Here is a 24,091-nt window from a genome sequence, read left to right as displayed (position 1 = left end):
TTGGTTTAACAAAAAGTTAACGGTGAACAGTTGATCCCGAGAGAGTGTCAGATTAACCTTTGTGAAATAAATATATTATTGTGCATCTGATTAGCTCTAATGAACAATAACTTTAAATTTGTGTAAATATCTGTACCTAAAGGATATTTTTTGTTGGTAGTTTTAAGCTCAGAATATAGTTTTTCATGGAAGTGAAATGGCAGTGTTGGTTAAGGTCTTAGACTAGCCCATAAAAACTCATTTAATGTATAATGAAGCAGCATTGTAATACTCCTGGTAATCAGATACTGTTCCAAGTGGTCAGGACTCTGGAGGTGGCAGTGGGGGCAGGGCGGATGACAGTGGTGGAAACACCCCTGGCTGGGAAGTACAGCCCTGAAAGTGGTGGCTTGTACACATGTGGGCCCCAAATCCTCTTGGCATGTTAATATCGCTCGTGTTGTGTTCCAACTCATTTTCCTTCTTGGGGCCTCATTTTTTTGCTATTAAAGTTCTTCTTGCTCAATAAATCATAGGCTGCATTATACTATTTTAGTTTTTTTCCCCTCTCCCAGTCATTGTGCATGAGGAATTGTAACTTTGAATTGTGAGAGCTAATTATAATGTGAAACTGGAATCGGAAAGTTCTTGAAGACGCTTGGAAGATATTGACAGCTTTTTCTTTGAAAATTACTTTAATTTCTTTTATCTTTGTTCAGGATCTTGACTTTAGCTTTTAAAATAAGAACTAATTTTTCCAAAGAGCTATTCTTTCCCATAATGTCAGAATCCTGCATAGTGATAGCAGGCAAAATTTTCATTGAAGGTTGAAAAGTAATTCGTCTCCATTTTTAATGGCAACACTGTCAAACTAGTGGTAGAATGATGCAAATAATCCTTGTGGGCTGTAACTGTTATGATCCTACACACGTAATTGCAGGTGCGTTCAGTCGTTATGCAAGCTTGAAATTGGGAGCTGATCTGATAATTTGCACATGCCAAGATTTTAAAGTTTATTATATTTTTATTGCAAGTCCCCAGGTAAAGTTTCTAAGGGATGACAGAAGAAGCTGGATTACTCCAAAATTAAAGGTCTCTGGCAAGATTCTGCTCTCCAAAAGAATGGTGGAATGGAGTTTCTTCTGAAGTTGTAACCTTCAAATTCCCTTTTCCTTCTGTCCCTAAACATTCCTCTGTTTAAGGCTAATTTGACAGAGCTGCGGTTAACCGATGAGACTGTTGCTTGAGGGAGAAATAATGATCTTGAGGTGTGAATACTGTAAAGGTAGCTCTGGTTCCGTTTACCCGTGGTCAGATAGCTGCATGTCTGTTCTGGTTAATTCTGACGATAGTTCTGGGGTAGGCTCTGGGTGGTATAATGTAGGCTTCAGAAGGAAAGGGTCGTCTGAATTCAGACTTGGCCTTTGTTTCCTCTCGATTCTGCCCGGCACGTTTTTATCCTTGGAGGAAGGATACTCCTCTGTTGGGACTCTCCACTTTGACAAGTCTCTTGACCATTCTTTAGATGTTCAATAATTGTTCTTATGGCCTCTTCTTGGGAGAAATCGTGTTGCACTGGGTGGGTGGTTGGATTAGATGTTCGCTTTCAGCACAGGAGCCTGTGGTCCTGGCCCGCCTCTTCAGGGTGCTTGCTTGTTTCTGGTCCCAGGTAGCTCCTGGGGATTCTGGAGAGCTTAACTGTGGGTGATGAAGCAATCAGATTTGTTTCCTCTGATGAACGGGCAGTAGGAGCAAGTGTGATCAGGTATCTTATAGAGAAGGGGTGCTAACTAAGGAATTCAGACTTGAATTCGGTCAGGCTTCTGCTCTGAATAGTAGGAAGTAGCTAACATGTTGAAGGAAGTATTTTTTAGTGAAAATAAAGTGGGCTTTTCATTTAATGTAATTACAGATAGAGAAGACTATCAGGGCATTTATCACTGAAACTTTTTGAGTTAAGCCTCACAAAGAACAGTAAGAAATGTGAAAAGTGACAACTTCTTTGCAGTATAATACTAAAACAGTGCCATCACAGTCTCTGAAATTGAATGCAGAGATAAATTATCAAAGGAAAAGACTTAATAGAAGTAGGACGTAGGGCAGGAGTTTTCAGTAACTTCGGGATTCAAAATAAAGTCTTTTATAATATGAAACTTGAGGATAGTATACAGGCAAAAGTAAGTACATTTCCTTTGCTACTGCAGGGTGCATATTTGCTATGAAAATAATTTTTATTTGGACTTCCAGTGATAGTTATATATATTTGTGTGGAACTCATTTTAAATTTAGTTACACACTTAACTAAAGGCACACAGAAATGAAACTTAAATTGCAGGGGGAATAAATTATTTTAATAGAATGTCATAACCATAAGAGGAGATACTAGCTTACCATTTTTCTTTTATAGTCAGAGTTTTCATTACTATAAAATTTCACTTTAGAAAGAACCTTGCATAAATGTAATTGCTTGTTTATTAACAAACAGCTCCAGAAGCATGAACTCACTCCACTTGTTGAGGAAATAGAATCCATGAATTTATCCGTGTTTTGAATTTGATGGTATTAAATTGGGATTACTGACATTTGGTGTCTAAAGATATATATGTTTTGGGGATTTCTTTAGAAATATCTTCCTTTAAGTTAAAATGGAATAATCTTATTCTTTGTTTTTAAATTCTGAAATAATCTTATTCTTGAAAAATGAATCTTTCATAGTAATTTAGGGAAAAAAGGACATTAGAGAATGGAGCTTTTATGTTGCATTCAATTATGTTAAAATTTGCATAATGTTGATTGGTATAGGTTGGAGATAAAAATGTAAATTGGATTTTGCAATTTAAGGGGAACAGAATACATGACCCCAAAATATGGCACTTTGGCATGTAGATTATTTTGAGCTGAAGGCAGTCAAGACCCAGAATTCTCAACAGAAAACTACCCACCCTTAACTACCTTAAAGAATTTAGGTAGAGGTTCTGGCTCAGAGAGAGAGCTGTTACCGGAAATAACTTTATCTGAATGACCTATCTGTATAGCAGGGCAAACATCTAATTACCAAACATCTGTTCTTATTGTCCTGTGAATTGCCCTCCTCCCCTTTGAAGCCCCAGGCCCCTATCCCATTCAGGATGGCATATAAAAGCCTCAACTTCCTACTTGCCCTTGGATCTCATACTCTTACGGGATTCCATACATATGTAATTAAATTTGTTTTTCCCCTATTAATCTGTGTTCTGTCAATTTAATTAATAGACCAGCCAAGAGAACCTAGAAGGGTAGAGGAAAAAATTTTCCTCCCCAACACAATCAAAAAGATTGGTACAACTATGTGTTTTTTCCCTCTTTACTTAGATATATATATTATGCCCTGTAAAAATGTGGACAATGAAAAATATATTTGCTTAAGAAAACTTAAAATTAAGGGAGAGTAGCATTTTTTTTTTTAAAGTTCTGTATTGTTTAGTGTTTTTATAAGGAATGTCATAAAATTAAGCCACCACTCGGTATCTGTGAGGAAATGGTTAACAGGACTTCGTATGGATACTAAAATCAGTGCGTGCTCAAGTCCCTTATATAAAATGGTGTAGTATTTGCATCTAACCCATGTACATCCTCCTGTATACTTTAAGTCATCTCTATAGATTACATATAATGTCTAATTCAATGTGAATTTTATGTAAATAGTTGTAAATACAATGTAAATACGATGTAAATAGTTGTCGGTTCATTGCAAGTTCAAGTTTTGCTTTCTGGAACTTGCTGGATTTCCCCCCCACCCCAAATATTTTCCATCTGTGCTTGGCCACATCCACAGATGCAAAACTCACAGATATGGAGAGCCAAGTGTACCCTAGCCAGGCGTATTCTGAAGCAGGGAGGATGTTTGTGGACATGTCCACACTAACTGTGAGCAAGGAATTAGATGCCTTTCTTGAATGATACAAGGTGATGAAGTTAAGGTGTATAGTTGCAGGTAGCTTTAGTCCTGGCAACAGGAAATGAGCTGTTTCTGAAAACAGCATGAAGTATAATTCAGAGCAGCTGTCTGCTTTATCAGCAAGAACAAACTGCCCCTATTTTAAATATACCAATTACTTTAGGTACCCATTAAGGACCTGCTCAGCCAACTAATGTTTGCTCCAAACTAGAGAAAGTTTGCCTTTCTTTTTACAATCTCTTACATTTCTTTTAAGTGCCCTTTAATTTTTGAATTCATATCCACTATTAATTTTTTTTTTTAATTTGATTTCTAATAACCAGAAAAGTATTTAGCCGGCCAACTTTCACACATCGAGTGCACCATGCAGGCAGCACCTGAGTCATCCGGTTGTTTCTATAGCGTAGCTGGGGAGACCACCTATGCAACGTTCAGCGAAGATTAGATCCCTCGCTGACTTTTTAGTATTTCTACACCAGGCTAATGTATTTACCAAAACATTAAAAATTACTGAATTTTCTGAAGGTACCTGGTAAAAATGTTCCATTTCAAGGAATCTTCGTGTAGCCTTAAAAGAAAACATTAATGGATATCTTTTCTAGTGATACTAGAATGCTGATCAAACGTCTGTTTCTGATTCTTCCCATGCTCCATGTAGTATTCAGTCTGAACAAGCACTTTTTTTTTTTTTAAACTCTTAATTTGTGCCAGGTACTGTGCTGCTCTTGAGGGTTACAAGAATGAGCAGGCATCCAGGCCTTTCTGACCCAGGGTAGGGAAGTAAAGTAACAAGTCAAAAAAAAAAAAAAAAATTGAAAATTGCTGTAAGAGTTTCGTCCTGGACTATTTGGCAGATGGATGGGATGGAAGCACCGTTCTCAGCCCCAAAGCAGAACTGGTGCCGGCATTAAGGTCATGCTAGCCTGTAGTTGCGACTGTAAATACAACTATTTTTGATAATATTTTGTTGTTCTAAGATTTTCAGACTTTGAGTCTTAGCTTGAATGTTTTTGAAAGATTGAGCTCTTATTTGAAGGTCTGATTAATCTATAGAAAACCCTTTGATCTGACTGTCCTCCTGTCCTCTCTTTTTCTGCATAGACGCATGCCTGTCTGCTTTATTTCAACAGCAGAGAGATCAGGGCTGTTTAGAAGAGCTAGCGAGATAAAGATGAGACTGTATTACAATGGGAACTCCACAGGGTCTCTGCCAGGATCACCCTTCACCACCCGCTTTAGTCATGGGTGGATACAAAACGCAGCAGCTGGTGTGGAACCCTGACTGTGGGCCGGGTGCTGTGCTGTGTACCAGAGAACAAGGTAAGGCATAGTCCCAGCTTTCAGCATTGTTGGTCGTAGTGGGCACCTGAAATAGAATAATCGTAGTGTTGCTGTCACAATGCAGTTGGCATTATGCTGTCCACCAGAAACTCACACAATGTGGTAAATCAACTGTCCTTCATTAAAAAAAATAAAAGATAAAACAGGAAAAAGAAAAAAACATGAAATGGCATGCTAATTAAATGGCTTGTATCTTGGACACTGGTCATTAATCTGTGTTTTTCATGTTGAGAGGACAGTTGCTGTGTAACTGCGAAGTTTACCTGTTTGAGTTAATGGGGAGAGTACCATGCCTGACGGTGTCAGGAGGGTTGAGTTTACGTTAAAGGGGATGATCGGCTTGTTCCTGATTAGGAACTAATGGTGGGAACAAGCCTATGTTGAAGGTTTTTCTTTTTGGCCACAGTGTGTGTGTGTATGTGTGTTGTTTTGTTTTTGTTTTTTAAGACTGATAACCAAACTGTTTATAAGCAGGCAAGCTAAAATTGTTCCCTTGGCCTTGGTTAAAGCAATTGCCTGACCAGAGTTGCCAGAGTTCACTCAGCGGTTAAACACTAAATGTCTGCTCTGCACCAGGCCTGGGAGGCGCACTGGTCCTTCTAGCGTTTCTGTTCAGCTGGAGGAAACTAAGCAATTACAATATAGAAATACAGTAATAGGTTTGAAGGTGGGGAATGTGGTGGGGGAAAAAAAGGAGTCCGATTGGAAGTATGTGTGACTGGGAGACAGGGTGGGGCAGAGTTAGGAGGGGGTCTAGTGCACAAGGCTGCCTTCATGTCTCACACTAGTCCAAGTTTGGGGGTCCTCAGCACCCAGTGCTTCAGGAGCTCGCTAGAAGCCCACACAGAACTCATGAAAGCTCTGTGCTCATCGTTTATTGCAGGGAAAAGATCCAGATTAAAAGCAGCAGCCACGGGAAGTGGTGCACAGGGCAGAGCCCAGAAAGTTCCAAAGGCAGAGTGTCCAGTAGTCCTCCCCCTGTGAACAGCACTCTTGGCATTGATGTGTGATGTTTTTGGCAGCCACGTATGACAGTAGACAGAGTACTGTCACCAGGGAAGCTTACCCAAGGCTTGGTGTGCAGAGTTTTTGTTGGGACTGTCCTGTAGACATGGTTGTCTGACCAGGTGGTGTATCTCAGTCTCTTGCCCCACCGAGGGGTCAAGCTGACCCACAGCCCCACCCCAAATCACACTGTTACACTCTCCCACCTGACCCAGGGTCCCCAGGCAAACAGATGCTCTTATCAGGCTATGTAACCCCAGGGCTTGGTGATGACCTCCCAGAAGCTGAGGGCAAGGACCCCCCTTCTGGCAGGTTAAATTCCTTCACACACAGGTGGCTCTGTTAGGCCACGGGAGCAACTTGAAGGAAGTGAGGGACTAAGCTGGGAAGACATCTGTGGAAACAGTGTTACAGGCAGAGAAACAGCCAGTGAAAGACCCCGGTGGCAGGAGTTAGGCTGTTCAGAGAGCAGCAGGGCAGGGAGGGCCCGGTGTGGCCCGGGCAGGACAGGAAGGAGCTGTGATAGTTGCAGTGGGAGGCACCGGGCCCGGGGGGATTTGGGTTTTTCTGAGTGGAACAGGGGGATGTGAGCAGAAGAGTGAACTGGTCTGATTCAGCCCCAGAGTCACAAACCAGAAGTGCTTTGTTGCTAGTGGATTTGGGAGATGAGGGTGGACGTGGGGAGCCAGGAAGCAGGATGCTGCGGCCATCTGGACGGGAGAGGATGGCAGGATGGGTCAGCTAGGAGCAGTGACGGTGGGGCGAGGCTGTAGGGATCTGGGTGTGTTTTGAAAGTAGCCGTGGCTAGATTTGCTGACAGATTGATGGGGATGTAAGAGGAAGGGAGAAGTTGAAGGTGACCCTTGAGGTTTCTTTCCTGAACAACTGGAAAGATAGAGTTGCCTTTAAGGAGAAGTTTGGGTGAGATCAGGTTTTTTTGTACCTGTTAAGTTTGAGATGTCCATCATGTATACATACGGAGATACAGCTTTGGAGTCCAACGAAGAGAACGGACTAGGGCTGGGGAGATGCATTTGGGGATCACAGCACGTGGGCAGTAATGAACGCATGCGACTAGAGGAGACCATCGGAGGAGTGAGCGCAGATAGAGGGCGGCCGGGACCAAGGGCTGAGCCCGGCAGCTCTGAACGGGCTCTGGACTGAGCAAAGCAGAGTCGCTGCCGACTGCGACATGAGCGTTTCCACGGGGGCGTGGTGGAGGTGAAAGCCTGATTGTAGTGGGTTTAAGGAGGGTGGGGTGTTAGGGATTGAGGGGGAAAATGAGAATAGAGTTCTCAAGTTCTTTTGTTTGTTTTTTTGGAGCCATTTCTCTGTAACAGCAGAGAAATTGAGAGGCAGGCTGAGGAATACTTGGGGGGTATGTGTGTGTGTTGTAGAGCATGGAGAGTTAATAGCATTATAGATGCTGATAGGAATGTTCCAGCAGAAGGGCAATAATTATGCAGGAGAGTAGAGGGAAGGACCCCAGAAACGATGGGGTCTGGTGCTGTGATCTGGTACAAGACGGAGTGGGATCTCGGGCCCAGGGGGATGACGAGGTGTTGAGAGCATGAACGGTTATTTACATCCAAAGGTGAGCGGTGTATTTGAGGATGGAGATGCTGGGAGTGAGTGGATGTGTTTGTGTGAATTTGTGCCAGCTTTCTGACTGATTGAGTGTTATCACTGAAGAAGGCCGTAAGGTTACAAGATGTGAGTGAGAATGGGGAGGGTGGTTTGAGCACAGAGAGGTGCTATGTTCTAAAAGGGTATCAGAGAGAGTGCAGACCTTGTGTGGACCTGTGTCCTGCTCAGTTCACATTTGGTCATTTCCTCTGTCCCTGAGAAGCACATCAGAGACTTCTAGAGGTGTTTTTTTTTTTTTAATTTGGTTTGAGATTGTTACTTCAGTCACTCTCCAAGTCATTTAATCTCCATGTATAATTCAGATGTATTTAAATTGCCCCCGAGCTCTCTAACTTTGCTGTTATAAAAGTTGGGGAAAAAAAGGTTTTCCATCAGTATCTTCCCAAATATTCAGTCCCGAAACGTACAGAGTGTATATAGTGCTCTGCTTAACAGTGGGAAAACGCTGGGGCCAGATGCCCCGCTGCTCCTTGTATGATTTTGGCCACAGGAGCTAACCACTTGAGCTTTTTCGTCTTAAAAACAGTAAATGTGCAGAGTACTTACACATCGCGCCGGGTGAGTGTAAACAAAACACTCAGAACTGTAAAGGCTCAGTGAATGCCGGCTATAAGCAGCGATGATCCACACCTGTCCTCTTCCCTACTGCAGCAGAATGAGCTTGTAAAACCTTCCCAGGTGGAAGTAGGTGGGCTCTTTCAGGTCAGATTTCTTCCTGTCAGTCCCTCCAGCTTCTCTGCAGCATGTGGTAAGGTTGGACCACACCCAGCCTGCTGTGATAGCATCTTTCTTCTGAGTTGCCTGGGCGCCTCTTCCTGATTGTGTGGGAGAGGGCCATGTGACAGACTTCTTGGATGCTTCTTCCTGGGTCTGCAGTCAAATAAGCCAAATTCCAAGAACTGGCTGAACAAAGTAAAACTGAAGCACGAATATGATTCTCTGTATCATGGTTAAAATATCTCATGAACTCTCTTGCTTTGGAGATGAGGCCAAAAAAAAAAAAAAAGGCTTACTGTCTATAGATTTACCATAAACTGGAAATCTCTTCTAAACTGGTGATTAGTTTTTAAAAACCTCAAAGCATTTATACGTATTCTGAGAAAACATGACATTTCTGGGGGCGTGTTCATTTAGTGTAAAACTTCTTGACTATCTTGGCACTCTAGAAAAATTCACAAGTACCAGAGGATTCAAACTACACAGTGCACAAAATGCTCTGTTTTACTGAGACTAGGAGAGACCTGCTTGTTAAAATGAGACGTTTTTGTAAAACAGTTGGTTGTAATTGAGTTTCAGTGAACCATGGGGCCATAATGTGGGAGCTAATGGAAATCTTTTACGAAAGCGGTGTAGCCGGTGGGACACTGGGCCTGGTTCTAAGCCATTTTTGTTAAAAAGCGTTTATTGATCGCATGCTGAGTGCAGAATCCTGTATTGGGGAGATAGAAAGGAAGCCAAGGCAAGGTTTCTGCCTTTGAAGGATGGAGTAGAGGTGATAGAAAGTTGCAGATTTATGAGAACCAAATTTAGTCTGTCCTCCCCCTTTCAGAATCCATAATAAGACTACTCATATTTAGCTTCTCATTCTCTTGTGATTATGAAATGATGCGATGAGTTGTCAGTGGACAGATAGGATTGGAGAAGAGACTGCATGTCTACATGTAAGTCGTTACAGAATGACTGTGCTTTACCAGTTTAACCAATTGATTGATTTCACAGTAGTTAGCACATAATTGTATTTTCAAGGGCCAGAACATTTAATCACTTTAGGCATTTTATTTTGTGGGGGGATATGTGGCCAGTTCAGGAAATGCTGTTCACCACCAAGCAGGCTTCAATTTTTGAGGTTTTTTTAAACCAATATTTTTATATATCCTATGTTGGTTACATAGAATTTCCTGGACACTGTTCTTCTTAAAATAATATTTAGTTATCTTTTTTTACAACTGCCTTTTAAAGACTATAATTCTATTCTTGACAAGGATCTAAAATTTAAAGTGTTGAATTTTGTGTTTTGTAGTTATTTGTAAGTGAATTTTGTTAGTAAAAGAAAATTGGTGAATACTTGAATCAAGATAATGTATACTTACAAAGTGAATATAATCGCCTGCAAAACTTGCTTTAAAATGGTATCCTGAATATTGTATCATTGTTTAATATGACAAAGTATTAAAATAAGAATTTGGGGGAGTGGCATTTTAGTATTTCATGGAAATGAATAATAAAATAAAATTTTAATTATTATCTGATTTAATGACTATTAGGAATATTGAGTGAAAGTTAAACTGGAGTAGAATAACAGTGATATAGTATTTAACTGCTTCTTGGCTAGACCTACCTCAGCTAGAAAAAAATTAACTCTTAGAAAGGCAGTATCAAGTTTTAGATAAGATTTTGGATTTCGGTGTAAGGTATTTTATATTTTTTTGAGTGTCAAATATATTCTCCTTCATTTGTTTAAATGAGAATAAAGTATTGACTCCCTACTTGTATATTTTTGAGGATGAAAGATGCACTAGTATCGAACTTTTCGCTTGTACACTTTGAGCTCTGGTGGAGGCTGGTGATAAATATTTCAGTTAGCAGACCCGACAAAGCTGTTACATGGAGGTTCACAGTGTTTGGAAGTTCTGGAAGTCCTTCCCATCAGTCAGTCAGTCAGCAGTGGAGTACATACTTTTGGTCCCAAACCCTGGTGGGCATTTGTAAGGGTTACAGAAACTTCACCAATATTTGCATATATTTCTCCAATCTTTTTTTTTTTTTTTTTTTTTTTTGAGTGATGGTACCAAAGTATATCCTGAAATGAGTAACTTTAACAGGCTAGTTGTAAGGTCTGATAGCATTAGCTATCTTTTGGCTAATATTTTCCTACTTAATATATTTTTCTAATTTTATACTTTGAAACTCTTTGATCCTTAATATTTTGATACCTCTCTTGCAAACAGCGTATAGCTTAGCTGGGTTTTAATTTTATATCCAGTTTGACAATCCAGTCTGTCTTTGGACTAAAGATCTTACTTTGTTTCTTGACTGAGTTTGCTGATAAATTTGTATTCAGGTCTCCAATGTTTGTTTTTAAGTAAGAAAGTTTTTGTGTGACTGTTTCTTTTTTTTTTTTTAAGTTTCTAATTCTGACATAAGCAGAGATTGACAGGAAGTTGCAAAGAAGGTATTCAGGGAGGTCCCCAAGTACCTCTTACCCATTTTACTCTGATGGTAACACTTGCGTTCATATAGTACATGTTAACCCAATAGCAAAGCTAGGAAATGGATAGTACTTTTGTTGGAGCTTATTCAGATTTCCCCAGTTTCACATGCACGCATTTGTGTGTGCACGTGTGTGCGTCTGTCTGCACGGTTTTATCCCTGGTGTACCTTTGTGTAACCACCACCCTGTTCAAGATGCAGACTGTTCCATGAGCACAGCCCTTCCTCGCACCACCCCTGGATGCCTCACATCTCCCAGAGTGACTGGTCTTAGCAGCACTGTGAGTGATCCAGGCTCCCCGCACCCTCCCACACTTCTGATACTGTCGCCTTTTTTTATTCTAGACATTCTGATAGGTGTGTGATGACAACTCACAGTGGCTGTAATTTGCATTTCCCTAACAGCTAATGGTGAATTCAGGTGCTTGTGTGCTGTTCGTCTGTCCTCTGGTGAAATGTCTGTTCCTGTTTTTTACCCATTTTCTAATTGGATTATTTTTGTATTCAATTTTGAGAGTTCTTTCAGTATTTTAGCTACAAGTCCTTTTGAGGGCTTGGTTTTCAAATATTTCTCCCAATTGTAGCTTGTCTTTTCATTCGCTTAACAGTGTCATTCGCAGAGCAAAAGTTTTTAATGTTGACAAGGTCCAATTGACCAGTTCTTCCTGTTCATGTTCTTGATGCTTTTGGTGTCAAGTGGGATTTTTTTTTTTTCTTAAAACCTCCACTATTCTTTTTCCTTTAGGTATTTTGTTATAATTCTTACTTCTTTTTTTTTATAAGCATGCGCTTCACCACTGGAGCTGTCTCCCCACTTCCTATAATTCTTACTTCATTGTCTTCCTCTTTACTCTGTGAGAAATTATATTCCCGTGTGTGTTTTCTTTTTGTCCTTCTCTTAAAATTTCTAACATGTATCTTTGACTTAAAGTATTAAGTTAATAATTATATTTACCTTTCTCCTAAGCAGATTCTGGGATCTAAGAATACTTGAAATATACTATCCCTTCTTCAGGCTTAGACTGCCATTGGTGGCTATTTCAGTTAACCTTTTTAAAGCCCCCAGTTATACATTGTATAATTGTTGTATAAACAATTGTGAGAGAGTTTGCACATTTGAAAATCCCTTTAATCATTGTGACTCATGATACTTATTTTATTCATTTTGTTGCATACGGAGGTGTGGACCCTTTATATTAGTCCACGGTCATCATCTGGCTTCCAGTGCTCCTGCTGAGAGTCAGCTGTCAGTCTGATTGTCGCTCCTTACTGCAGGGTCTTTCTTTAAAGGAAAAAGAAATTCTGATGAAACCAGTAGGAAAGGAAAGAAAAAAGTCTAATGTTTATCTTGCCATTCCTGTACAAACTACACATCAGGGTAAACAAATAAGGGATATGGGGGTTTCTCCTCACAGAAGTATTCCTGGTAATAAATGAAAGAGTAATGACAGAATTAGAACCTCAACTCCTAATGAGAAGTGGTAGAGTTTAAGAGCAGCAGCAGAATTACAGCTTCAACCCCTGACAAAATAATGGGTGTAGACTGTGATCAGAATGAATGGAAAGATGTTAGTCTGTTCAGGTGCTGTAACAGAATACTACAGGCTTATAAATAACAGAAATTTACTTCTCACGCTTCTGGAGCTGAAAAGTCCAAGATCATGGTGCCAGCATGGTCGCCTTCTGGTGAGGTCCGCCTTCCTGCTTCATTGCCTTCTCACTGTGTCCTCACGTGGTGGAAGGGGTGAGGACACTCTGTCGGGGCTCTTTTATAAGGTCACTCATCCCATTAATGAGGGCCCCACCCTCAAGACCGAATGGCTTCCCAAAGGACCCACCTACTAATACTGTCACCTTTAGGGGAAGCCATCCAAAGGGAAGTGAAATGGAAACACGGATTAAAAGAAACTTTAGAGTTGTATGTGCAGACCTTGTTTGAATTCTCCTTTGAATGAACCACGTATGAAAAGAATTTTTTTCGTACAAGAGGAAATTTGGACTCACAGGGTAATTGATATCAAGCAACCGTGATTGATTCTTGGATGTGATGATGTCATTGTGGTACTATCTTTTAAAGAACTTACCTTTTAGAGATGGGTTCTGAAATATTTACAAGTGAAATAATACAATGTGTAGGACTTAACAAGGTGGTTTTTGTTGCATTTGTGTTGGGAAAATTCTCAAAGGATGTGAACAGCACTTTTTTTTGGAGTATAAAAATCATTACTATCCAGTAGCCCCCTGCTTCAGTTATGAAGTTATCAGTCATGAACGATGACCTGTCTTTAAAGTCATGTAATTCTGAGTCCTGTTCCTGAGTTTTGTTTATAATGAGCTGTTAGAAATTTATGATGAAGATAAGTGGCATTTACTGAGACACATTCCATGGCTACACTCATATGCACGTATTTTGACTTGGTGGTTTATGATGTGAACAAAAGTGTCTTGTGCTTTATGGGATAGTTAATATTGTCTTATGGAAGGAAAGAAAATCAGCTATCATTTTCTGGAGTCTTGTTGACATAGACATATGTTTTCTACCCATAAGCCTGAATATGTATTCTTCTGACATATTTACTATTTCTATAAACCATGGTATTCTTAAGCATTTCAGAAATGTGACTTCTGTGATATTTATCCTCTGCTGATATATTATTTATAGCATAAATTGGGGTTGTAAATTCCGAGAAACTCATATTAAAACATGTACAAATTCCCAAGAGACAATATTTTAGATATCAATCAGTGCTTTTATTAATTCTGAGAATTTTTGGAAATAAGTCTTTTGTCGTCAGTTTTCTAGTGCTCCTCAGCCCTGTATGATTGTACTGTTGTTCATTTCACAGCCAAAAGTAAAATACTGGAAATTTGTAAAGTTCAAATGGTATGATACAGGTACTAAAGTTGAGCACCTCCAAGTACTGATGATGCTTGCGGGGGAAGGGCTGAGCGGAGTGGGGATTCTTTGTTAAGTTTATTAACATTTTCTCAACTTTTTAGGACTTCTATGAATGGTTATATGCAACTGATTCTTGCGCCTAAAACCATGGTCATTTACTTACTTATTTATTTTTTGATGCTGTAAATGTCAAGAACTATGAGCCACCTTCGACTTTACCCTGCTCGCAGGCTGCCAGGTCTGCCGCGCAGGTCCACGTGCGATGGTGAAAGCCCCGAGACCCCGAGGTCAGAGATGAGGACCGTTCATTACTCACAGCAGTAGCCAGAGGGCTGCTTCCCTGGACCTCGCCTCCCAGTGGATGATAAGAGGGTCAGGGACAGCTGTTTATGCTGTGGGTTGAAATACAGAGAGGAACCCAGGGCTTCTGAGTCTCCAGTTTTTTAGAATGGGAAGTAAATGCCGTGGAAAGAGAGATTATCTTTGTCATACTGGACAGTAAGGAAGCCTGCACTTTGCTCCAGAGGCGACACTCTCTCTGTCTTCCAAATTTTCTTGAAAAGATAGTCCAGAGCAAAGCTAATCGACACCTCACTTGGAAGACGTGCAGAATCACGAGAGGCCCGTGGAGTATGACCTCTCGCTGTTATCTGCTTTGTTTCTATCCTGTGTTGGTGTCTGATGAGTTTTCACAAGAATACATCACGCTTGCAGCCATTCTAGACAACCGGATAGACGTGCTCGGACCACATCTGTTCAACTTATCTTACACGGAATTTAACCAGGGGCATTATCAGTCATACTCCAGGGTGGCAGGATGAGGCCAGCGTGAGCTAGACCCCTCCCTGGTGATAGTCCAAGGGTCAGTAAAGATACGATAAAGCCGTATTGGCCAGAGCTGTGAGAGTGGCTTGGATTTTGCCTCCTGAACAAAGACTGTGTCCAGTTTAGCTTCTGCCTGGTTGTGCTGAGACCCAACAGCTGCAGTGTCCAGGGACCACTGGGTTTCAGCTTAGCTGACGGCTGTGTGAGCCAGTGCCTTAGCCTCAGGTGGCAGCCTGGGCAAAGTTCACCCCGGAAGAACCACTACTTCTTTCTCATGAAAAGCTGAGCTGTCCCTGGGACAGGCTCGCTGGTCCTTGAGTGTATACTTTCTGTCCTTAAGGGGAGGTTATTGAGCCCTTCCTGCCTTGACAGTCGTGGAGTTCAAGTTGATCCATCTCTCGGTGGAAAAATCAGGCCAGAGAGTCACAAGGCCCTCGAGGGTCAGTTTCATCAAGAGCCCAGTGGCAAGCTGCTTTTGAAAAGGGATGTACTTGGTGACCATGGCCAGATGATGAGTCCAAAACCCCCAGGCAGGTCTCTGGTTGGAGGCTGCCCCCCTTGCTTGATGCTCTGGTGGGTGAAGTCATCAGGCACAGAGGTGTAGCTCAGAGGTGATTCGAGCTGGGGGCCCAAAGGCTGAGAGCGTGTGCCCCAGCTTGTTAAATAATTTCCAGAAGAGCCTTTTTGAGCTCAGAGGGTGCTGGTTTGTAGATGAGCTAATATTAAGTGCCAGGGAGAAAATCCAAGGGGCCACCTACTGTCTCTGGAACCCAAAGAGTCCAATAAGATATCAAGGCCTCATTTGGTGATGGAGGACCGAAGATCTCCTTGCCTGCCAGAGGGACACAGCGTGGATCTGCCTGCATGATCCCAAGAAATTTAACTGGAGAAGGCTCTTGTGTATGGTGAGGGTGGACAGGCCACCTCTGCAGGCAGAGGTGTGATGGGACTACAGTCAGGACTGGAGAGTGAGGCTGCTGACTTGGCCACTAACAGCATCTCTTCTGTAGTGAAAGCTTGGAATGTCAGAGGCCACTAGATCCTGATTCGCTGCTGGTGGCAATGAGTCCAAGGGGTTTAGTTTCCCCAGGGTCTTGCCTGGAGGCTTTGCACTTGAATGTGAAATGGTCTTGGGCCTCAGAGGCCGGTGGGAGAGAAAAGAAGGTGTTGGTATCAGTCTGTGGAAGGTTCAGTTAGAGTCACATTGGAACAGAGTCGGGAGCAACAGCTTGATTCGGGCAGCGGTGATCTGCTCTCAGTACCTCTCAGATCTTCTGTACCTGCTGCTCTTTCTCACCTGGAAGTCACCCAGCACTTATGGGACCAGGAGGTACAAGCCTTTCACACACAATTCCCACCTAACTTTCAGATGTAGAAGTGACGGCAGTGTGTGGAAGAGCCCCCCCCCCCCCAAGGTACACGGTCACCTGCCCTTAGCTTCAGAGGGAGATGGACTTTGTCTCTCCAGTCTTTTGACCACTCGGAGATCCTTGAAAAGATCCTCCAAGGCAAAGGCGGTCAGTGCTTCTCTCACAGGATGGGCGGGGGTGCAGGCCCCTCGTGGAGAACCGTCTCCAGCAGTGACCCCTCTCGCTTCTCCTGTGCTTGTGGTCTGGAGTTCTTCTGTTTTACCGTCAATGCAGTCACGTCTGTTTGCTGAAGTCCTGACTCGAGGATGCTATTCTCCTTTAATTGTTTATGTATCTGGGTTGTTCCAGGAAGTAATCCTGAGAAAGCCAGTTTCCAGTGCTCCTCTTACTGATAAGCATTCAAACTGCCCTCCACATTGGCTTCCAGGAGCCCCCATCTTCTGGCTTCTTTATCGCTCACACTGCCTTCTTGGTCTCCGCTAACTCCTTTTACCCTCTCTTACTGTAATTCTGTGATATTCAGTAGGGGTTTTCTGTTTATACATTTGAAAATAAGATTGAGCATTTATTATACGGCCTTCATGTTCAAGGCCCTGAAGCTGCAGGAACAAATAAATCAGGTAGGTAAGTCTCCCCCGTCCCTACTCCCCTCCGTCTTCAAACTCTGATACACACGTGCTAAGGTTGCACGTATTTAATCCTCACAACAGCTTAATGACAGCAGCAGGCATTATCGTGCCTCCCCTGTTTGAGCTCTGACATCCCCGGGTGGGTTCTTCGCCTTTGGCTCTGCGGCCCCGACACCGCCCCCTCCCTGCCCCACCCTCAGAGACATTCGGGCACATGTGCAGGGATCTGGCTCATCTGAATTGCTCCTGAAGAGGAACAGTAATGAGTGTTTATTTTGAAAGCGTAAGCTACCTCACTTCCTTAATTTGTTTGCACACTTTGTACATAAGAGCTTTTTTTTTTTTTAAGGAACACCTTTCACAGTGTTCCTTAGAAATCAGTGACTCAGCAGTAACCTTTTCTAGAGGACGTAATCAAGTGGAAACCATGAGTAGAAATCACCACTAGGTAGTTTCTCATAGTGTAAAAGAGATTTTTCCCCCTCTATTAATTGGGGGAAGAGGGAACTGATGAGTTTAGTGAGATCTTTGTTTAAGCCAGAGTGTGAGTATCTTCTAGAAATCCTGCAGAAGGAATTTTTGCATTGTGCTTGTGATTCTGGGGCAGCCAAAATATTACAAGAGGTGACAGATTCCTTGAACCCCAAATACTGCTGTAAACTGAATAGTGATAACATGGGTGCCCTTGAGATAAATATAAAGTCATTACAATGTTCCAGTGCATTTTTTTGTTATATGTATATCCCCAGTGAAAAGATACTAAAGATGCACATTTTTAATATTCAAAAGGAATTCTAAGAACTTAGTAAAATTATTCACTCCAGAGAGGGGACCTTGTTGGTAGGGGCTGGAAAGAATAACTTACGTTTCACTCTGTCTGTCCTATCTTTGAACATTACTTCTAAGTGCATCTCCTACCTACTCAATAAATGAAATTGGAAAAAGTCCTTAAAATTTTGATGAATTGGAAAGAAAACAATACTAGGTTACTTCCAGGAGCCTTGACAGTTCTTAAGATCTATTATTGATTATTCATGTCCAAAGGACAGGAAAACACACACACACACACACACACACACACACACACACACACACACACACACACACTCTATTATTAGAGGGTGAACCTGTCATAAATTCAGTATGATCATGGTGAGAAATTGACTACATTTCAAACTTTACATTATTCTTGGAAAATCTTGAGCATTGATACTTACAGGGAGTATTTATATTTACAGGATATGTTTAAATATGTTTTTAAAAATTTATTCCAGATTTTTGCAAGCTTGGCCCCATAAAAGCCACAGCAAACAGGAAATGTTAACAAGCAAAACAATTTTTTTACACCAGCTTGTGAAAGAAACAGGCCCTAAACCCTCTAGTTTATAGGTATTTCATAGGTTCACGTGATAAATCTGTCTTCAGAGGACAAAGTTAATTTCTCTTGGTTCTAATATCTTTTACCAAGAATAATGAGCACTGTAGGTGTTCAATATCAAATGCCAACTGCTTAATGAATTTTGGACAAAGAAGTGAATGAAATATAAAAGCAAATCAAGAATCTCACAGTTGGCTGACTGAACAAATTTTGAACATAATAACTTAGATAATTGAATATATATTTGCTTTCAAAAAGGTATTTGAATCCTGTTACTAGATTCTCAGGGGGGGGAAAAAGCTACATCTTAATTTCTGCTTAAGGAGTTAAACTTTTTTTAATAATATTTTCCCTAAGAGGAAAAAAAATGAGTTGTATTTTCTCTGAATTTTATTACATTTATTGTTAATATATTTCCATATACCTTTTTTCTATTGTATTTCCTACTTTGCCATTTTGCCTTTTATTTTAGGGGGTTTCCTTAATATATCTTTATATCTATAATGACTTTTTCAAAGACTTGTTTTATTGATTGTGTTGAATTTTTTTCTTTTGTTTGTCTCTGCTCTCCTTTTCTTCATTACTTTTTTCTCTTCCTTCCTTCCTTTGTTATCCTCAAATCTCTGAAGAGTTCTCATTTTCATCCCTGCATATTGTTTTAAGGTGGTGGTTCTGTAATGCAATGATTGTTTTTTCTTTAATATTCTTATCCTTAGGTATCTTTGAACTGTTTGAAAGATGTATGTAGTAGTGAAAGACATTCTGCGTTGGTTTAGGCTGGCGTAGATTTCCTTTGTGGTCATATGGGCTTTGATGATCCATACAGATTCTTCCTTGACTGAAATCTTCTCAAATACAGGCCTTGTGATTGGAAATGAACGTGTTACAGGGGACACCTGAATTTGTATTGCTAGCACTGGAGTGTTGGAGAAGGCCCCTATTAAATACAAGCCCTGAATGTGGGTCAGCGGCATGGCATTTCCCCCTTTCTCGAATTCTCTCAAATAGTTTTACATTTGAATGAATCAATTTTATAATTAATTTTTATTCAGATACAATTTTTTTCTCTGTTTTTGAACTATCATCAGTTTATAATGTGTCAATTTCTGGTGTACAGTACAATGCTTCAGTCATACATGAACATGCATATATTCGTTCTCATATTCTTTTTCACCATGAGTTACTACAAGATACTGAATATCATTCTCTGTGCTATACAATATGAGTTTCAGATATAATTTTTAATTTAAGACGGTGGTAGTTACACATTGAGAAATGGATGGGTGTTATTTAACTCTTTCAATTAATAGTAATTTTGATGAAAAATTTTAGAATAGACTTGGCTCTGACCCTACACATGCCAGTCTTAGGTTTGTTCTTACATTTTAATTTTATTTATCTCACACGACCTCATGTTAATCACCTGTCTCCTGCCAGAGTCTGGGATGTCTGAGGACAGGGACCATGTTTCTGTCCCCAGTGCCTTTATACCAAGCTGGTGAAAATGCCAAGCACAATGAAAGACGTGCTGAATAAACAGATGAGAAAATTGAGGCCTGGGAACTGACTTTTAGAAAGCTTACAGGTACATAGGGAATGTTTATTACTTGTTTGCTGCAGGCAGCTGTCTTCCAGACTTTCTAGAGCCCAGGTTCATTAATTGTGGCAGAAATGGAATGCGGGTCCAGCATTATGTCTGTGTCAGCTTCACCTGGCTCTGCAAAGGAGGATTACTGAAGCACAGGAGACTTGTAGCAGACGGATCCGTTATATTTGGGGGTTAGACTCGGTTCGTCTGCTGTGAGACTTTCCCACTTGGTGGTCAGAGACGAAGACTGGGTCTGTGATTTCTTTTATGTTGTTTCATGTTCCTAACATATACGTTTATCAGTCCCTGTGTTTCCCTCCTCCTCTCCCTGATCTGCCCCGTGATACTAAGAAATAATATATTTAGCCTTGGGGTTAAATATATTTCTAACTTGCGTGGGTATTTTTGTGACTTTTTTTTGTTCGTTTTTCAAGTATAGTCGACTTACGATGTTGTGTTAACTTCTGGTGTACAGCCTAGTGTTTCAGATACATATATATATATATTCCTTTTCATATTCTTTTTCATTACAGGCTATTATGAGATATTGAATAAAGTTCCCTATGCTATACAGTAGGGCTTTGTATTTATCTATTTTATATATAGTAGTTAGTATATGCAAATCCCAAACTCCCAATTTATCCCTCCCCACCCCTGGCCTCGGTAACCTTAAGTTTGTTTTCTGTGTCTGTCTCTGTTTTGTTAATAAGTTTATTTGTGTCCTTTTTTTAAACCTGTGCACTTGTTTATTCTTGTAGTCAATGAATACTTACGGAAGGTCTCCTCTGTGCACCAGCAGTGGACAAAACTGCATGTCGTCTCTAAGCTTCCTCCCTAGTGGGGGAGAATCTAAGTACTTGGTACAGAATCAGCATTCAGTAAATGTTCCCTCCCTGTATAAGAAGTCAGTGTGTAACACAGTTTATGGAACAGAACTGGCTGTGTGATAAAGCCTTGGCACCTTAGTATCATTCTCTTTGGGGACACTGTTGGGGAAAGGAGAGTCCTGATTACCTCCTCACACATCCCTACCTGTGGCTCCTGTGTCATCAGTGCTCAAAGGAAGGGAACTGCCAAGAGTTTCCAATGACAGCTTGCTGTGTTAGCACTTAGATGCTAATTCAGATACCAATGGGATAAATTTTTGGCTTTTGTACTTAGGAGCAGATTGAACCTGTCTTCTGTAGATTTCATTCGTAAACTTATTCACGAGTTCCTTTTAGCTGGCTAGAGAGGTCTGTAATTTTAGAAGCCCTGCCTGCTGAATCATAGTGGTGAAGAACATGAGTTGATGAACCAAAATAATATGAAAAACTTGTTTCATTTTGAGCGTGAGCATGTCAGGTCTGAAGGAGACATGAACAACTTCGCAGCTACCTGGAACACCTCGACATCGCTCTAAGCAATAAGGACAGTAATAGCCATAGCAGGATGGAGATCTAAAAAAAAAAATCTCCGTGATTTGAGTCTTTAGAATCTCTAGCTGAAATTAATGGGGAAGGGAAGATGGTGATCATTATTACTTAAAATGGCCTAAAATACATATTTTACTTTGTGACTGCTACTTCTCTCTAGGTTTTTCTACTGCCATTACCTCTGTTAAAACATAAATGGAGTCCCATTAGAATTTTCAAGAGTTGATTGGAGCAAACATCTATTCAAATCAGGCAGCCTCTGATGAGTAGCTGGGAATGGTCAGGAGCCAGGGGAGCGGCTTTAATGGAGCAGATGCAAAAACAACATGAGGACGTTGTTTGACAGTATTGCTTACGCTGTTGCCCTATTTGGGGAAGTCTAATTAGGTGGCTGTGATTGGTCATTCTTAAATTTTGCCTGATGAGGGCACATTTCCAGTAGTCTCTGGCTTAGTTTCCTGTTTGCTTACACAGGCTTTGAAGGCACTAGAGCCACCCCAGTCCAGTAACTTCCTTGTTTTAATTTAACACCTCTTTTCCTTATTCACAGTGTTGGCCACTTTTTGGTGTATTTGGTCCCTTTTGGCATTTGGGATCTTCTCTGCCTGCAGTGCCCTGCCTCTCCCGCCCAGGGTCCTCATGCTCACCTTCATGACTGCTGAAGTGCGTCTTCCGTGACACCCCCGTCCCCCTGTGGGACTTGTTTCCCCTTCTGTGGGGCCTCGTTGTACTTAGCACATTGGGTTTTGTTTGTTGAATCTGTGTTCTTCACCCTGTCTATTTTGGGACTTATTTTCCTCACTGGTTGCAAAACATTAATAACCATCTTAATATCGCCAGCCCTTTCTTGGCATCACAGGGGAGTAAAGGCTTTTAAATATAAACATTAGTTTCTGTTAGAAAAGCAGAGGACATGATGATCATCCTGTTAATACCAAGTCTCTCTTACCCTGGCGTCTTCATTCCATAAACTTTAACTGATTTGTTTATAAACTTTATACACTTCACAAATATTCATGGTGTTGATATAAAATAATAGGAAGAGTTGCTTAAATACTGGTTTTAATTGCAGCCATTAATTGTAAGATGCACCATTTCTTACTATGCTATTAAAAAAAAGGAAAAAAAGAAGAGACAAACTGACACGGTGCTAAGATACCATTGACTCTAAAATACATTCTGAATGCATCCTAAACTGCATTTTTGAGATGCTGAAATGTGCAAAAATGGGTTCATTTTTAAAATCAGTGATATGTGGTAATATTATACCTTCTTAAAAGATGTAAGAACTCCATTGAGGAACAAAAATGAAAAATTGGTTTCCATTTGGTTTCCTTTCCTTCGTTTGCCTTTTGGTAGATGCTGTGTTAATGATCAGGGAGGTCCTCAAATACTAGATGGCTGGAAACCGGAGGACTGGGTGGAGGACCTGTGCATCCATCAGATTACCTAGTCTGCTTCCATAGTACTGGACATAACCTATGAGAACTGAAAGTAGAGAACTGCCTAGTCAAGTGTCTTCATAAAAGTTTTAAATAGATTCTCTTCATGTTTGAAACCCTTTGTATTAGAAGACATTTTAGGAGAAATAGTTCAAGTTGCCCTGCAAAAGGATTTGGAAGTAAAACTAACATTGGATGCATATTGAGAAATGAGTTGTTTTGCTTCAGAATCGCTTGTGACTGCTGGGTACAAAGGTTAGTTGTGGGACATGAAGATGAGTTGCACTTTACTTGATTCAGCCAACAGGAAAGTACTCCTCTTGTGCTAGTGGAGATAAGGAAGCCCTGGTGATAGCTGGGGTGTTCTCGAGGTTTCTGCCAGCTTTTTCCACGCTGCCCTTGGGCAGCTTGATTATTTTGTACTAACACTGAGGTTATGGAGGACTCTGGGCATGGTACCAGCTCTCCTACTTTGAGCTAATGTGTGGTGGAACGGGCAGGGGACTCTGGGATGAGAGGTCTAAGTCTAGTCTTTGGCAACAGTGAACTGTTTAAATCTTAACTGTCTTACTGGGACTTGAGTTCTGATGTAGACGTCGTTTTGATGATGAGGTTGGAAATAATGATAGTCACCCCTTTTCTCTTCATGGACTCAGTCTGTTATTTCATAATGCCATCACATAGAATTCAGTTTGTTGCTGATTTAGAACTGGACCATGTGCTGCATTAAGTGAGGGGCACAGATATGGAGACTCCGCTGGTTTGTGCTTTACATTAAAAAAAAAAAAAAGCTCTAAGATTGTGTTCCTGTTCATACAGGGTATGGCGACATTAGAAGCAATTTTGTAAGACACAGAAAGTCTTCAGGATTAACTTGGAAGAAATTTAGAACACTGTAAAATTGTGATGGTTAACTTTGTGTACAAGTGTGTATGGTTAGCTTTAGGGTAACTGGTTTTTTAAAACGTTTTTGGGGGGAGGTAATACTTATTTATTTTATTTATTATAGTATTTTTTCTTTAATGGAGGTACTGGGGATTGAAACCATGACCTCATGCATGCTAAGCATGTGCTCTACCACTGAGCTGTATCCCACCCCCAAGGCTTAACTGTTTTAATGACATGAGAAATAGGACAAGGAATGCTTTTTAAACATGATATTACAAACAGTTATTTCATGACATCTTTTTGCCAGGACCTAGGCTAAATTTTGAAGATAAAACGGATGAGTAAATTATTTTTTCTACATGCTTGAAGTATATCAGCTGTTGTTGAATGAGAAGCATGTAATTATTATTAGCAGAAGGAATTAAATACTGTGGTTTATAGGTGAGAATGGTTAGTGGGGAAAAAGAGAGAGAGGTTGGAAAAAAGAAAGTAAAATATTTTCTCTAAGTTTTGAAAGATAAGGTCTTTGCCAGGGGCA

General features: G+C 40.8%; 1 protein-coding gene across 10 annotated transcripts in view; it reads left to right on the top strand.

Annotated features, from left to right (window-relative positions):
* Positions 1-24,091, top strand: part of TPK1 (thiamin pyrophosphokinase 1) — a 337,147-nt gene that overhangs the window by 23,682 nt on the left and 289,374 nt on the right. Inside the window, exon 1 of one of the 10 annotated variants that reach the window (XM_032483565.1) lies at positions 5,071-5,236. The exons of the other annotated variants lie outside the window; for them this stretch is intronic. Within the exon in view, the coding sequence (XP_032339456.1) occupies positions 5,104-5,236 (133 nt within the window). The 5' untranslated portion in view covers positions 5,071-5,103. Of the gene's footprint in view, positions 1-5,070; positions 5,237-24,091 lie in introns of those variants that run through there. 10 annotated transcript variants of the gene reach the window in all.

The sequence above is a fragment of the Camelus ferus genome, chromosome 7 (genome assembly GCF_009834535.1).
Source record: "Camelus ferus isolate YT-003-E chromosome 7, BCGSAC_Cfer_1.0, whole genome shotgun sequence".
NCBI lineage: Eukaryota > Metazoa > Chordata > Mammalia > Artiodactyla > Camelidae > Camelus > Camelus ferus.
Note: the sequence above shows the minus strand (reverse complement) of the source record. Positions and strands in the feature narration are given on the sequence as shown.